Source organism: Aphelocoma coerulescens, chromosome 4 (assembly GCF_041296385.1).
Source record: "Aphelocoma coerulescens isolate FSJ_1873_10779 chromosome 4, UR_Acoe_1.0, whole genome shotgun sequence".
Taxonomy (NCBI): domain Eukaryota; kingdom Metazoa; phylum Chordata; class Aves; order Passeriformes; family Corvidae; genus Aphelocoma; species Aphelocoma coerulescens.
Window position 1 is genome coordinate 62,659,955 of NC_091017.1, and position 16,467 is coordinate 62,676,421.

Here is a 16,467-nt window from a genome sequence, read left to right on the forward strand (position 1 = left end):
ATTCAAATACACATGATTTTTTTCTTCTGTTGCTGAATGCATCTTTAGGAAAGAGATTGGGCAAACTTAGGTAAATTTTTCAGCTCTTTATGATGAATTCAAGCAAGGTCCACACATTACCCAAAGTATACAAAGTATTTCAAATACTTCAGCTTAAAGCTCCCAGAGCTCAGTCTTCTAGACACAGTAAAGACTAGAAAAACATCTTCAAAGTAAAATGATGGTAGAAGTATACAAAAGGATTTACGGACAAAGAAAAACAATCTTTGACAAATAAGCAGGTGAAAATACTCATTAAAGGAAGCTCAATATCAACAGGCAGATAAAAAGTAGGAACAAAGAGTAAGTAACACTTTGAAGCAAACAACATTAAAGTGAGCAAAAAAGTGTAACTTGATTTGAGCTAGTGGTTCTAAACAACAGCCTATTTTAGTTGAAATTGGTACATATCTGAGTTGTACTTGTCTTCTGCATGCAGCCAGAGGATATGTAGATGATGACAGATAGAGGTACACTGCAGGAACAGCATATTGCATCCCCAGTAGCAATATATCCTAACCCATTGAAGTCTGGCCATGCCATAAATCCATAGTGATGTCTCTCTCAAGTTTTCACACCACAATAACTATGATCCAGTAGCAATCATGCATGGAAGACGAAGGGAAAAAAAAAAAAAAAAAAAACATGATTGCACTGGGTACAGTGTAATCATCTACAATGCTATAATTCACATCCATTTGTTTCAGACTTGTTACAGCCTTCACTGTTGTTTCTGATCCCACTATATCAACTACATACAGCCAGAGAAGGTATGTGAGACTGTAGAGCCTTTCTGGGGAAATGAGTTGTTGCAGCATTTGCCTGTCCTCGCAGTGAAGAAGTTTTGCCCTCATGTGCAGTTACACTTCTCACTTTGATTTATGCTTGTTGGCTCACCACACCAATGAGCCCGGCTTGAGCTTCTCCATAACCACCTCCCAAGTACTGGAAGGCTGCTATTTTGTCCCACCTAAGTAATTTTCCAATGGGTTTTAGTTCAAGTAGATGCAATTCTACCCATAGATCCCATAGGACAAAGAAGCCCTCAAAGATAACTTGAGAACTGATCGGAGTTAAAAGCTGTTCCAAGCAAGTTGTAAATCAGCTGTACTCTTTAATTAGAAACAGCCTATCCCATTGGGTGCATAGAGAATGAGAGCCTTCCAAAACTCTTAATACACAGCAGAGATGCATTTTATTCCACCACCATTGCTTCGGGAAAAAAGAATAGAAGGCTTCCAACTCAAGATTATTGATAGCAGAATTCATTATTTTTCATTCCTCCTTCGAAGTTAGCCAAGAGAAGTAAATACAGTATCTGCACACAGTAGCACACACCACTGTACAGTTTAGAATTTTATTCTTCAAAGGAGCATATCTACACCTCCTGTTTGTCAGCAGAGGAAATTACTATTACACCCATTCAAAAATAGCATATAACAGCTACTGAAGCTCATTTGCAAAATATAAATAAACTTTAAAAGCACAAAAGCCTGTTTTCATTATATTTAAATTTAAAATGGAAGAACATGTCAGTAATCAGACCTCTGTGTGTTCACAGAGGAGCACTTTCTACTCACAACTGAGCCCATCAGGCTCCTTAAGTAGTTCCAAGACGTTACAGGGATATGCATCCTCTGGGAAGGTCTAACAGCAGTTCAGGCTTTATGAGCTCAGGAAATATAGAATCCACCTACAAAATTATCCAAGTACCTCAAAACAGAATGCTAGTGCACAGCACCCAAACATCTCCATGGGCTGGTTTAAGTATGATGTCCTAAAAATCTGACTCTAATATATAGGGTCAGAATAACAGACATCAGCATAAGTGACTCCTATTACCTCAACAGAGAAATTACAGAGAGCTTTCAGACTTGCATCTGAAAGGAAGGCAAATCACTACTTTCCTACAAAAAACATTGTGCTGTATCTGCCAGAGGCAGAAAATATTTGTGCATCCGTGTCCAAAGCCGCAATCTGCTGAACTTCAACACATCTGGCAACTGCTGTCTGTGAATGTGACTTGCATGTCATCAAGTGAGAGGAAAGCCCAAGATTAAGAGCTAAGCAGAAGGTTGTGCCAGTTTTTCCATTAAGAATTCTCTGCAAACAGAATTTCTCTAGTCAAACTACTCATAATCTCATTAAGCCTAGCAATACCAAGTTTACCAACCACATGAGTAAAAACCGGAATCTGAGAAGTTAAAGGCTGTTCTTACAGCATTTGGGTGTCCAAGAAGTTTTTCCCCAGGTCAAGAACCACTTCAGCAGGACTCCATTTTCCAGGCTAAATAGTGACTAGCTAAAAAAGATATCCAAGTTATTCTCCATTTAATTTCAAATATAAATTAGATATTTGTTTCAGTAAGGAAAATATAAATTCTGAATGGAAGCAGGACACTACTGCAAACTCAGCTTATTTGTGTAGGAAACAGTGAAAGGTACTTTTCAACTATAATACTACATTGAAACAGGGTACACTACTTGAAACCTAAGGTATTTTCTGTCCTTCATTTTCTTCTCCCATGAGTTTGATGTCAAGTCCAAAATTACCACACCCTTCTCCTACCGCATCAGTTCTCCCTACATTATGCAGAACAGTGTTTTGTGCTGTCAAGAGCTTATACTCATTTTGCCTTTTTAAAATGTTTTTTTCACTAAGAAGGAAAGCTAGAAATTAAGGCTGCTGTTTTCTGTATTCTATATTATATTTCTATAATTAGTTGGTCATTATTCCTATTAACTCTGCCTACAGCACAAGAAAAAAGCATGAAAAACACAATAAAAGCCTGGAAACTGCAGGCTGGGAAGCCTCATCTCAATGCCTGGGAAGGCAATAGGGCAGAATAGAAGCTATTTCTATTCCAGACACAGTAAGGACAAGATGATGACTGGGAGTAGTCTGCATGGATTTAACACTGGGAAAATGATGCCTGACCATCCTGGTAGCTTCCTACAATGAATAAGGAACTTGGCAGTAGATGCTTGTGGTACTGCCATTCATAATGATTGTCCTTATAGACAAACTGATAGAGTACAGACTACAGAAGCAGATAGTGAGGTGGGTTAAAAACTGCCTAAAGTCCCAAGTTCAAAGAGCTGTGGTCAGGGGCACAAAGTCCACTTGGAGAACAATCACCAGTGATGCACCCCAGGGGTCAGTAATGGAACCAGTACTGTTCAAAACTTCATTCACAACCTGGAAGATGGGACACATTGCACCCTCAGCATATTTGCAGATGATACAAAACTGGAAAGAATGACTGGTGCACTAGGTGTGTGCACTGTCTGTCAGAGGCACCTGGACAGGCTGGAGAATTGCTTGAAAAGGAAACTTAGGAAGGGCAACGAAAGGGAAATGGAAAGCACTGAACCTGGAGAAGAATAACCCCATGCACCAGCACACACTGGAGAACCACCAGCTGGAAGAACCACCACAGAGAAAGGCCTAGAGTGCAGGTGAATAAGAAATTAAACTGAAGCCAGCAATGTGTCCTTGAACAAAAGGCCAACAGCATCCTGTAATCATGAGTGTTGCCAGCAGGTCAAGGCAGGCGGTCCTTCCCCTACAATCAGCACTGGTGAGACAGATGGAGAGGTGTGCCCAGTGCTGGACTCCCCACTAAAAGAGACAGGGAAATATTGGACCAAGTCCAGGGAAGAACTGTTAAGATGACTAAGCAGGCAGATTGAAGCACCTGTCACATTGGAAGAAGTTGAGAGAGCTGGGACTGTTTAGCCTGAGGAAGAAAAGTCTCAGAGATATCTCAATGTGTATAAATAAGTGATACATTTCCATCTCAGGTAAGGAAGACTGAGCCAGACTCTTCCCAGGGGTGCACAGTGAAAGGACAAGAGACAAATGGGCACAAATCAAAGTACAGGAAAACTGTATTTCAACTTAAGAAAAGCGTTTGACTGTGAGGGTAGTCGCACTGAAACAGGTTGCCCAGAGAGGCTGCAGACTCTCCATTGCTGGAAACATTCAAAACCCAACTGGAAACAGCCCTCAGCCACCTGCTCTGATGGACCTTGAGTGTAGCATGGGATTAGACAATTTACAAAGACTTCTTCAAGCCTCCACTATCTTGTGAAGTTCACTCATTGGACTTTATTCTACAAAGTATACCACAAAGAAGGAAACAAGCTATAAAACCTCCACAGAGTAACAAAGGTTCAAGTACCAGATGAAACAAGGATGATTTTGACAATACCTGGAATTACTTCCAAGAAAAAAAAAAAGGCAAAGAAAGAGGGGAGGTGAAGCTGACCTAGTAGGTGGAATTTAGCTAGGATTTGAACAGACTGTTTAGAGAGACAAGGCCTGCAGAGAGTCCTGATAGGTTTGTAACTGTCTTTCTGCCACAGAGTTCAGACAGTAAGTTTTCACCCAAGCATTTTACTATAACACCTGCATGGACATTCTGCCTAACTAGCCAGAAAGGCTGGTGCACCTTAAAAAAATAAAGGGAGATTTTGCCATATTGTATTTGATTATCTGTCTAGACTATTATTAAAGACAAGCCACCACAATGAACTACATACTATGAAGGAAAATAGGAAAACAAAACATTTCTTCTGATGAAGTTTCAACCAGGCTCTTCATTGTAAATGAGGTAATGTAACAGTATGAGTCACTGAAGTTGCAGCCAGATCCCTCATACATTTTGGAGTTTAACTGTAAAATTCCAGATAGAAGAATTATGCAATCAAAATAAGGAGTATCTTAGATAATCTTTCAAATATGCTATATTAAAATGTAATCACAAGCCAATTTTCACCTGTGGCCACCTAATATTAAATCAGTATGCTAATAAAATTCAATTGGCTCTGCAACAGATAAATTTGATTTTTACAGAGTAAAATGAAAATGTATAACTTTAAGTTTAATATCAGTGCTCTATAGAATCGATTTAAAATAGCTTCTGAACACAAAACACCGTTTGAAACAAAAACATTGGCACAAGAGCTCTGCAGAATCAGATTTAGTTTCACCATTTTGCAACAGTGCAAATTACCCATTTCAGAGGAAGCAAGAAAGAAGAGCATCCAGCAAACAATGCCACAAAGGATGAGCACAAAACAGATGTGGGAAAAATAAACAGCGTTCCTGCCCTGGAATTTGTAAAAAGGTCTGCAAAGAGCAAACAGCACTTCTCACTGCAATTTGACTTCTAGACCTATAAAAGGAGTCCCATGAGAAAAGACACTCAGATGAATAAAATATAATAAAAATAAATAGTGGGCATTGACAAGGCTTTTAGAAGAACATTGCTCTTGGACTTAGAGTTTTATCAAATATTTTGTAGTGTTCTGTAATCAAAATGTAGCTATAATTTGATTTTTTTAAAATTCCATTAGAACACTGCATCTTTTTAAATACTGTCTTCAGAGACAGACTTTGTCTACCTCTGATTCAAGAGACATTTTTAGAAAAGATATTTGAAGTTGCTTTGATAAAAGCCTGCTAATGCAGAATAACTTTTTTATTCTTTTTCTTGAAAAAACTGTAAATACAGGTGGCCAGTATAACTAATGTAAGATAGTCCCACATTCCCTTGGTAAGTGATTAACACCGCAGGCTTTGTGGTCTCCTCCCTGCTCTAAGAGGAGGAACGTGCTGTGTGCACGGCCCTTAAACTATGTAAGACTAGCTAAAAGAAGGATTTTTCACATCCATGATTAACAAGGAATAACTGTTCACCCCCTTCAGGGCTGTTCAAAACCAGGTATCCTCTACCTGAACTCATTATTCTTCCATTACCTATCACACACCTGTGCAAAGGTATTAACCCTTCAAATGCTCAAATATTCCGACTGAAGCCACACGGGTGATTAAGTACCAATGCTATAGGGAGGAGACAAGAGTAACATCAAGCAGCCTTAAAAAACAAGCACATGCATAACCCCACAAGTTTTAATCAGTCAAACCTAGACTTTCCCAGCAGCAGCAGTCAGAACTGTTCAGAACGTACCCTGAATGAAAAAATTATTTCCCAGACTTCACTAATGAACTCACACACCAAAATGAAGACCAGCATTCAGTGAGAAACTGGAGACTAACTTTCAGCTAAAGAGCTGACATCAATCTGAGAGCTCAGTACAACTTCAGTACAACTACTATGCAACGCAAGATCTTACCACCAAAAAACTGATTTCATTGCCACAGTTTATAGTCAAGCACAAGATGAAATATTGTTCATTTATCAGCTGTGCTTTTAGGAATGATAGCGATATAAATGACTCCTGGAACAGTAGTTCCACTGCTAACACAGAATTTTTGCCTGGGATCCTAAAAATCCACATTAGCCTTGACACTTTACACCTAAGTATTTGTAACTTGGGGGGAAAAAAAACAAAATCGTATTTTTCTTCAGCTAAAACCACAAAACTGCATCATAAAAACAGAAGACATTTAACATTTTTTCCAGAATTCTCTGCTCCTAAATTTTTGATCATATATCTTCATAGAAGTGAAATCTAAGGCTTCTAACACTTCTCTTCTGTAACTGAAATAACTATGCATTATCAGATTCGAAACTCAAAAAGTTCAGCCCAAACCCGCTTATTCTAGGATTAATTTATTAATGCAGCTGACATTTAAAGAATCACAGAAAATACTGCCATTCCTCTTTTAGAAGTGTTTTCCTACTTGGAATTCACATTTTATTGATAGAGCTAGTCAATTAATTGGAATAAAACTGCAATCTCATGCTACACATCAATGCATAATGAAAAGTTAGCACATAGGTTTATTTTAATTTCTGGACAGCATGTTTTTTCCCATCAGTGATTCAGTAAGTCTGCACCCTAAAAAAGAGCATACACATAATACAGTGTGGCCCTTTACTAGACTAGACAGAAAGAACAGTACTTGTTCATCTAGTCTATTTTGAAGCAGCTGTTAATGCTCTTGATAAAGGCCCAGGCCTGCTGCAGTTATGCCCAAGACAAACTGTATTTGATTTTACCCTAGATGGAACATTTTATTTCTTAGCCTACCCTGTGATGCATGACTTTGTAAGATGAGATGCTCAGTAAAACACCATACATTCAGAGACCATTTAATAATTTCAAAACCTACTAATGCAGCGTAATAGTTTACCACATTTATCCAACTAGGTTAGAGCTCAAGCAGATAACTCTTATCCCCTAATACATGAAATACAGCTAAACCCCACTTTATTTTACTGAAACTCACTATTTTTGACAAGATGACCTCCTTTGTATTGAGGTTATAATTAAGCCCTTGCTCCAGCTGAAGCTGCAAACACAGTAATTTCACACAGATTTGTATCCTGGAAAGAAATCCACCTAGTACCACAGTTTGTTTACTAAGTAGAAAGAACTTTTCTTGAAACTATTTAGTTGAAATATACTTTACCTTCTGTGAGATGGCACAGAAGTAAGTTTCAAATTGTTCATCCACAGCATGTACAAAACAATACTGACTTTCAGTACTACTCAAACACTCGTAAGTCCACACCTAAGTAAGCGCTCTCTTCATGTTAACTTTGAATAACCTGCTTTAATGTATTTATGGAGATGAAGCCCAAATAAATAGCAAGTAGAAGCAATTCCTCAGTTTGCCATTTTAGAACTGTGTTGCAAAAATTTAGAAAAATCAATGAACTGTAGCAAAACATTTAAGTCTTGAAATATTTCTTTCTACATCATTCAGTAATGCATTGTAAGAAACATGAATATAGAACAGATAGCTTTCAGTTTAAAAGCTACTTCATGTACCAACTTGATGTTCAACCCTTACAGCATTCTTTTCTTGAACTCATGATTTCAGCTTACTCACATCATGTAGCTCAGGGGGGCTGTTTCTTGGGGAGGTATGGTGGGGTATTTAGCTCAGACACCAACTCAGAAGTTGCTGTTATTCCTTTGAGAGCAGCATTTTATCTACACACAAGTTTTCAGTAGAAATAGGTTTGGTAGGGATTGGTGGCTTTTTTTTTTCCTTTGTTTGTGGGTTTTTGGGTTGGGTTTTTTTTTTTTGTAGTTTGGCTTAAGTCTACACCAGTAACACTTTAGAAGTGTTAACATAATAAATGGACATTTTAAAAATAAAATCTATTAATTCAATTATCAAAAGTATAGGGCCTTGGCCTGGAAACATTTTAGGCCACACAAGTAACCTTTCTCACAAGAGTAATCAGTGAGACTACTCATGCAAACCAAGTTATTCACATGGTAAATGTCTGCAGAATCAGACTCCAAATTAGCATTTTAGGGACATACTGCTCCTTCAATGGATTATTCATAAATACAGGAAGAAAAAGAGTGAGTAGTTTTGAAACTATTGCTGTAAACTCTTCCTATTCTGACATTTTTTCCATGTCATAGCCTTAGCATAGTAACAGCTGGAATCCCAACTACTATACTTAAAAAACATATTAGGAAAAATTATGATTGAAAAGTTTTCCTATCAGGCAATTTTTTTTTTTTTTTAAATAAATGAAAAGGTAACTGCTGTTCTCTATAAACAAGTGAAGAGTATATTTAGCTCTCAGAACCTGACAACCCTATATTTCTGGAATACATAGAACTGTAAAGAAATTTTAGATTTAACTAGCTTCTAATAGAACTGGTTCAACAGTCGATGGTAGCTGTCTTCAACAAAATTTTATACTTCCCTCCAGATGACAATAACTTGTAAAAACACTGGGATATTTTGAGCAGTATTTGCAACACCAGCGAATGAGGTGAACTTGGGGAGAACAATGGCCTACACTTACTAAAAATAAGTTTTAAAGCTGTGTCTTATAGTGTTAGTTTTTATAAAGTGGAAACTTTCAGTTTATCTTTATTTTGCTTTCTTAAGATACCATTTCAAAGTATTATAAACATCACACCCAAGATGACAGCTTTACAAAGAAAGAAGAATAAGTGTTTAATTTCACATTCTCATGAGGAGTTGCTTCAAAAGGTCTTTCCCCCATAATAAGCAGGGATCTCTGGAAACCCATAAGCATTGTGAAAATCCTCCATGTCTTGACCCTTTTCGTCTTCCTGCAATGAAGCATATTGAAAACCACTGCTGACATGTGACTGTGGTCTCTGTAAGAGAGGTTCACAAAATGTAACTGGCCACATCCAACCCTCTCTCTGTGGGACCTGCCATGTACTGAAGAGCCATATACTCTTTAGAGGCCCTGCTCAAGGACATGGGCTCACACAAGTTACTAGCTAATACAGAAAGTCTTGCAGATGTTAAATACAGGACAGTCAAGACTAATTAATCCAAGAGTTTTTAGCACTGCTTCAGGATGTACTCAAAGGTACAAGCTGTCCCAACTGAGCTTCAATTCATACTCTTTTTCAGTCAAAGAGGGTTGTTTCAGAAGACAGAGCATCTACATGACACAACAGACCATGTGATTCTTCTGTTCAGTATCCAGTCTGAGAAGAAAACCAGATTTGTGGCAGACTTGCCAGCTCAGGCAGTGTTGTACCAAACTGGACTGGAGCCTTAAGAACTCTCCCCTTAAGAACCTTCAAGACCATCAGAGATTGGAACTAAGTGAACACTGCAGTGTATGGCCATTTATTTGACTGAAGACTTATCACAGAAGTATCTAGCTAAAAGGCTTACAGCACTATCAGCAATTCACCAGTGTTTCTCCAGCTACTAAAGTTTCCACAAGCCTAAAACTTACTAAGTTGCTAATATCCACCTTGTTTTCCCTCCTATTTCTTAAGCAGCATGCATAGCCACACAATCATTTATTGCAAACTGAACACTTTTACTTTAATACAGGCTGCTGTAGTAATAATCACTTGTTACAGCAGTATTTACTGTAGCCTTGGGTTCCATTGCACTTCTACAATTACACTGGTGTGATACAAATTCCCATTGTGGAACATACTAGGTCTAAATAGCTTTGTGTACATAGTAACCTACATACCTAGTGTACTAGAGATACATTGTTGTTTTATTAAGCTATAGGAGAAACCACCTGACAGATTTTTATGGATCTAATAAAATCAATCTTAAGTAGATCTCTTCTGAAGAGGTCAAAATTTTCTTCTCTCTGAGATTAATTTTGCAAAGTGTTTCAATTCTTCCATTACAGGGAGCTGAGGATACCCAGCATTTTGAATTATGAGACCTATAAATGAGTATTCACAAGTAATTCATTAACCAACCAAACAGTTCCTTCTAAATCAGAGTTAGTGGTCTAAAGAAGAAAATTTTGTAACTGAAATTCCAGTTAAAACCAAACAAACAACCCCCCGAAAACCAAAAAAAACTACCACCCAAACAAACAACAAAAAAAAACCCCACCACTTCACTTAGATAGGTGGGCATTTCTTTTTTTCCAAAAGGGAAACTACTGTGAAAGTCTGTTCTTCACATTAAAGAGTACTAAAGCACAGGAAATATATTTTAAAATTCAGCCTGCATACACTAGCAAGATACTTCAACATAAGCAGTACTACATGTAAATAATCTTATAAATCAAATTGACTTCATTTAAGCTGCAGTGAAGTTCTCTTATACCTTCTGCTTGCATACTGAAAGGTCTGCATCAGGTATTCTTTGACAGCAGCTTGGCACATTACACTTAGAGGGAAAATTTAACACCCTACATATACACATTGAAAAAAAATTAAAAAGCTTTAAAGTGCTTGCTATTTAATATATAAAAGAAAATACTTGAACAAAGTACCCAAAGGTTTCCTGAGAAATCATTTTGGATTTCAAAATCCCAAGGAGATGAATTGGCTGTCAGATAACAATGCGCCTTCATCAGATGGACTTGGCAGTTGTAAACAAGAAGAATTCTCTCAGCTTTTCCCCACAAATATGAAATATTTGCTCTTAGCCAACAGCTGGGGCAGTTTAAAGACATCCTGTATATATATTCAAATTACAAGTCACCCACACACCTAACACAAACTGAATTCCACCAAACTAAAGAAACTGACAAGTATTGGAACAGATGTAATGTAACTCTGAAGACAAAACATAACCTAACTTTGTAGGTCCAAACAACTAAACTTTCAGACAGCATAGTTTGCCTGCTGAAGGGTGAACAAACATAACTCACAAAGTATCAAAAGTATCACAATTTCTCTTCAGAACTAGTATCTTATGTAAATGGAAAATATCTATTGTTTTCCAATTATCAAGGGAAAACCAAAGCAAAAATGAAACAATGTAATGGCAAAATACAAACACATCAGACAAGTTTTAACTATTGAAGTTCATTTTTCTCTCGTAAAACAATTCTATACTTCAGAAATATAAATAGTAAATGCCTTGATATGACAAAAGTTAAAAAGTTGTTTTAGATTTGTTAATAAATTACATGGCAGGATCATACTTTGATATACTTAAGAAATGAGGCTGCTGATAAACTGTTTTAAAACTTAAGCATTTGTAAGCATCAGTGTCAAACCACATTCACAGTGAAAGTGTGGACCTTCTAATGTTTGTTCATGTTTCATATATGTGTATTTATGTTTGCAATATGAACTACATTGCTGTTTAATTTTTTATCTAGATGCCATAAACCAAATTTAGAAATGTGTATATATTATTCCAATATATCCGTCAGCAAGAAAAGCTGTTTTAAATCCCTATACCTTGTACAAAGTTGAAAACACATTGTAAAAAAAGCATTGAATTAGGTGTTTTAATATGACTTAGAAATGCACAGCAGGTTTTTTTTCCAAAGAGCAATCGATCTCATTAAAATTTATTAAAAAAAAAAAGTTGTACTATATAATAATACTCCCATTTTTTAGGTCAAAAAGTTACTTCAGCATATTTGAAAAAATGAGGTAATTATCTCAAGTACGTCATATTTCAACTATTATAGAAATATCATAATTACAGTATTGGTTACTAAGTCTCTTGAACAGCTTTGTCTAAATGACCAACCAAACCATAATGGTTTGTGGAGGTTTTTGTTTTAAACACACAGCAGCTGTGGATACAAAGCAACTACGATACGACAAACCACGTTCAGGCCAGGGCTGCTTTTCAGTGGAGTAAAGTAGCAATACTTTTATAAAGTTAAAGCAGCAGCAAATGAAACACTAAGCAAGACCTCAGAGGCATGCTTAAAGAAAAGGTGAAAACAATGAAATAGCAAAAACTAAGATGCCTAATAATGAAGACACAACTCAAGTTCTACAGGAACATACATATTAATACTTTCCAGGCTCCACACTAAAACTACATCCAACAATCAGCATCTTGCCTTTAACAAGTCAGATGTCCCAAGTCGCACAATACGTTTTTTAAAAATTTCATTTGAAGAGTAACAAAATAAGAAGGCACACACTGAAAACTAGTTTGGGAATTACTCATTTCCTAGGTCTCACTGCAACTAAGCAGGTGTTTGTACTTCACCAGATAAGGTTCTCTCATCTCTGCTCCATCTTTTCTCCCCACAGTACTCAATCTTTTTTTTTAAATCCAAATTCAAATTATTTTTGAAAACTAACAGTTCATATTTTTTCTAAGCCTTTGTAAAATCTTTCACCATATAAAAACTGGAGAAGAATTCAATTACTGCTGTGTACCAAGACAACACTTTACAGCCAGTAGTTAGTTACGATAAGACATATAAAACATCCAACACTAATACCTAACACTACAGGTCAAGAACAGGCTTTTCTTGGTGCGTTTGTGTTTTCAAAAATCCTTGTGTATTCAAGATTAAAATGAAAATATTTGATAGTATTCAAACTATTTGCAACAGGAAAATTGCAGTTTGCACTTTGAATCCAGACTGCTCCTCCCCAACCTAGTCTCTTACATACTGCTTGAGAATTTCTTACTTCTCTTGTGTCTCAGTAAGGCTAGAAGTCCCAAGTTTAAAAAAAAAAATTAAAAAATCTGAAGCCCGAGTACCTTAATAGACAATTCATTTGAACCCCCCAGAAGCTGATACTTTTAGAATTAAAAATACTTACAGTCTCTCCAGTTCTTTTAAATCCTGGAATGCTCCTCTCTCAATAGTACTAATCTTGTTCTCCATGAGCTGACTGAAATACAGAAATTTTTGTATGTAAGTTTTAATATCTCTGAGATAACTTGTTGCATTAACAATGGTCATTTAAAGGCAGCTACATATTCTTTAAAACAACACAACAGCTATTCTAGACTGACATCCACTTTAACCTTCTGTATCCCTGTCACCAACAATTTACATGGGCTCATATACCCAAAAGAAGGAAAATACACCTCAGTAAAAGAAACAGGAATTGATATTACATTTGCTCATTTACTTAAGGAGTCCCAAGTTAAAAAGCCACACATATGCCTACACACTGTGTGCACACATGCACACACACCATTGCCCTTCGGCAAGACCCCAGTTGAACAGAATGAAGGCGATATTAGTCTCACATGAGAATAACAAAACTGAAACGCGGAATCGTGGTGTTGGGAGAAACATCAGGGAAAGACTGAACAGAGACTGTAACCGTAACAGTAGTTCTGCTTTGTAACAGAATTAGAAATTACTGCAATGTTGTATTTATTTCAGAGGGAAAAGGAAAAGGATTTTACAAGACTACTTGCTCAAATTAAACTGGCCTTAACAAATAAGCTAAGTAGTTAGACGTTTCCTCAGAACACAAAAAAAACACCCAACCAAAAAACAAAACAACTAAAAAAATCCCAAACCACCTCCAAATTTTAAAGCCTCAATAATGCTCGAAAAAAATTGTTTAAAACAAATAAACAAGAACCCACCCAAACAAACCAAACAATTTCTTCCTCAACTTCACTGATAAAGTGTTTCCTTTTCGTCCAGAAACTACAGCAGAGTAGTAATAATCACCTGGGACTTACTTTTACATCCAGTAAAAGAATAACTTTCTTAATTAATTCCCTTATAGTTCTGATTGAGAGTACCCATTTTCAGTGTGAACTATAAATTTCACAGCCTTAAACTGAAGTAACTCCAACAGTTATTCAATCAATTTTAGCAAGTCTTACTTGTAAGCTATGTGCTAAATTAAGTCCTCAAGTTCTCATAATCTTAAGGGGAGATTAAAAAAAATTGAACAAATGATATTTAAGGGAATTGCTGACTTGTACATAACAGTGTATAACACTTGGCAGAGTGGTTTTAAGTTCAGATACAGTAATACAAAAGTTAAAAAGTAGTAACCCATCCAGCTAATGAACTGAAATGTAACTATAACCTGTAGCATCAGTCCTAAAAGTTATCAATGAGAGAAAGAGAAAACTTACAGAACTCGAAGGTGCCTTAGACCAGCAAAGTCAGTCTTCGTGATTCTTGTGATGTTATTTCCATTAAGATCCCTAAGAAGAATAATTTGTAAGCGGCTAAATTAAAACATTCAAAAGCTATTTTTAAATTGTTTTGTTTGTTTTCATGGGCACAGAGTTTTCAAGTTAGGAGACATAAATGAATGCGACGAACTGTTCCTACAATTAACACCATGGGTGTTCCTGATTTCCCAGTAACTGAACTAAGGTTTACCTTGAAGCCAGCAGTTTGAAACTTCGTAACAAGGGAGTCAGTTCTGCCTGCCATGACAAAGCTTATGTTTAACTATAGTCTTTACCCATAGAAGAGTCCAAAGCTCTCTGAATGGGGCTGTAACTGCATTTAGGAAACCACCAAACTTAGTACATACATGTATATCTATATATATGCTACAACTTTTATTTGACTGTTACAAAAACAAAGTGACTGAAATCAAGACAATTTTCACCATTTCAAGCAATTTTCAGATTTCCTCGTATGCCTAAAAAGGTGGCATAGGGCTTAACTACCTGTAACAAATATTAGATTTCAAACAAGCATTAACACTTGGAGTAAGTGATGGGAAATAAGACTTTACCAAAACTAAGCTCTCCACTTGCTGCACAGGAAGCAATACTGACTGCAGAATGCAAAGTATGTTCAGAAGCAACAGAAACCTGTATTTAGGCCCTAGCACTTCTGATCATACTTCTATACTAGTTTTTCTTCTGGAGTATATGCCTCTTTTTCATAACTTTTTGGGTTTAAGATATGTCTTTCAATTCCAATCACTACAAATAAAACCAGACTTGGCAATACATGAGATAAACCATTAGGAAGTGGTAATGCATGGAAGCTATTCTAACAATTACAGCTCATTCCCAACGTAGCTAGGGGAAAAAAAGTAGTATTTTTTTAGTGTTTTATACCACATATGGCCAAAACACCACACGAAACCACACTAGTCTCAGGAGAAATGTATCCCTGATACTCTTCCTAAGTGAAATTCACCACTCCAGACGCGCGTCCACATGCCATCATTAGCAGAGAGTAAGAAATAATGCGCACACCACTTCCACGCCTAGGACCCCTCTGAAAGGCAGCCTGATATGATAAATAACCGACCACATGTAGAAAACTGCCCAGCTGCGGGCACGCGAATGGAGGGAGGGATCACCGTTACGGCACGACTGAGTGCCCTGCGAGCGCGGCTATCGCCCAGCGGCGTGCCCTCGCCCACCGGCAGATGCGCGCCCCCGCCCGCCCCTCCGCGCCGGCCACCGCGGCTCCACGGCGGGAGGGAGCGCTGCGCGCCCCGGGGCCTCCCTGCCCACGCTCGCGGAGCGCGGCGGGGCCGCGGCCCGGCTCTGCCCCGGGGAATGCGAGCCGTAATAGCCAAGTTTGACGGGAAATGGGCGCCGGCGGGGGGAGAGGCCGCTCCGCCGCCGCCTCGGGGCGCCCCCCTGGCCGCGGTGGTGCCCGCCCCCGCTCCCCGCGGAGGCGGGAACCGCGCTGCTCACCGCGGCTTCCCGGGATGAAAGGCAGCGGCTGGGAGCAGCGCCCACCTCTTCCGTGTCTCCGCGCATCGCTGTGAAACGGGCACGGCCAGGAGCAGGAGAAGGGAACAGAACCCCCCCCCCCCCCACCCAAAGGGCGTCGGGACCCCAAAGCGGGCCGGCGCCGGGGGCCACCTCAGCCCGACAGCCGGCAGGAGCCCTAAGGGGAGCCGGGGACCGAGGGGCGCTCGCTGCCGCCCCGGCCGGGTTACTTACAGCCTCTCGGTGTTGCGGGGGATGTTCCTCGGGACGCCGCGCAGCGCCAGCCCGTGACAGTCCACGGTGCTCCCCGAGCAGGAGCACTGCGCCGGGCACGGCTGCGGCGCCACCGCGCCCGCCATCGCCAGCAGCAGCCCCAGGGACAGGGTGAGCTTCCCCCAGCCGCACATCATCACCGCCCGCTGCAGACCAGCCGGGCCCACCGGCCTCGGCCCCGGGGAGGCGCAGGGCGCGCCGCCCTCCTCCTCCTCGCCGCGGGGAGCGCTCGGGCAACTTTCAGGGTGCGGAGACAGCGAAGTCCGTTCTATCCAAAGCCAAGTCAAGAAAACAACCCCGGCAAAGTGAGGCGGGTGGCACCCGTCCGCGGTTGAAGGCAACTTCGCCAGGCACGGGGCTGGGCCCGGGCC

The 16,467-nt window shown here is 39.1% G+C and overlaps 1 protein-coding gene across 3 annotated transcripts in view; it reads right to left on the minus strand.

Annotated features, from left to right (window-relative positions):
• SLIT2 (slit guidance ligand 2) overlaps nt 1–16,242 on the minus strand; it is a 263,142-nt gene extending 246,900 nt beyond the window's left edge. For all 3 annotated transcript variants that reach the window (XM_069014353.1, XM_069014352.1, XM_069014351.1), the window contains exons 1-3: nt 16,058–16,242; nt 14,267–14,338; nt 12,979–13,050 (exon numbers count right to left, since the gene is read on the minus strand). In XM_069014353.1, the coding sequence (XP_068870454.1) occupies nt 12,979–13,050; nt 14,267–14,338; nt 16,058–16,233 (320 nt within the window). In that variant the 5' untranslated portion in view covers nt 16,234–16,242. The remainder of the gene's footprint in view (nt 1–12,978; nt 13,051–14,266; nt 14,339–16,057) is intronic.
• Between the last annotated feature and the right edge of the window lie 225 nt (nt 16,243–16,467).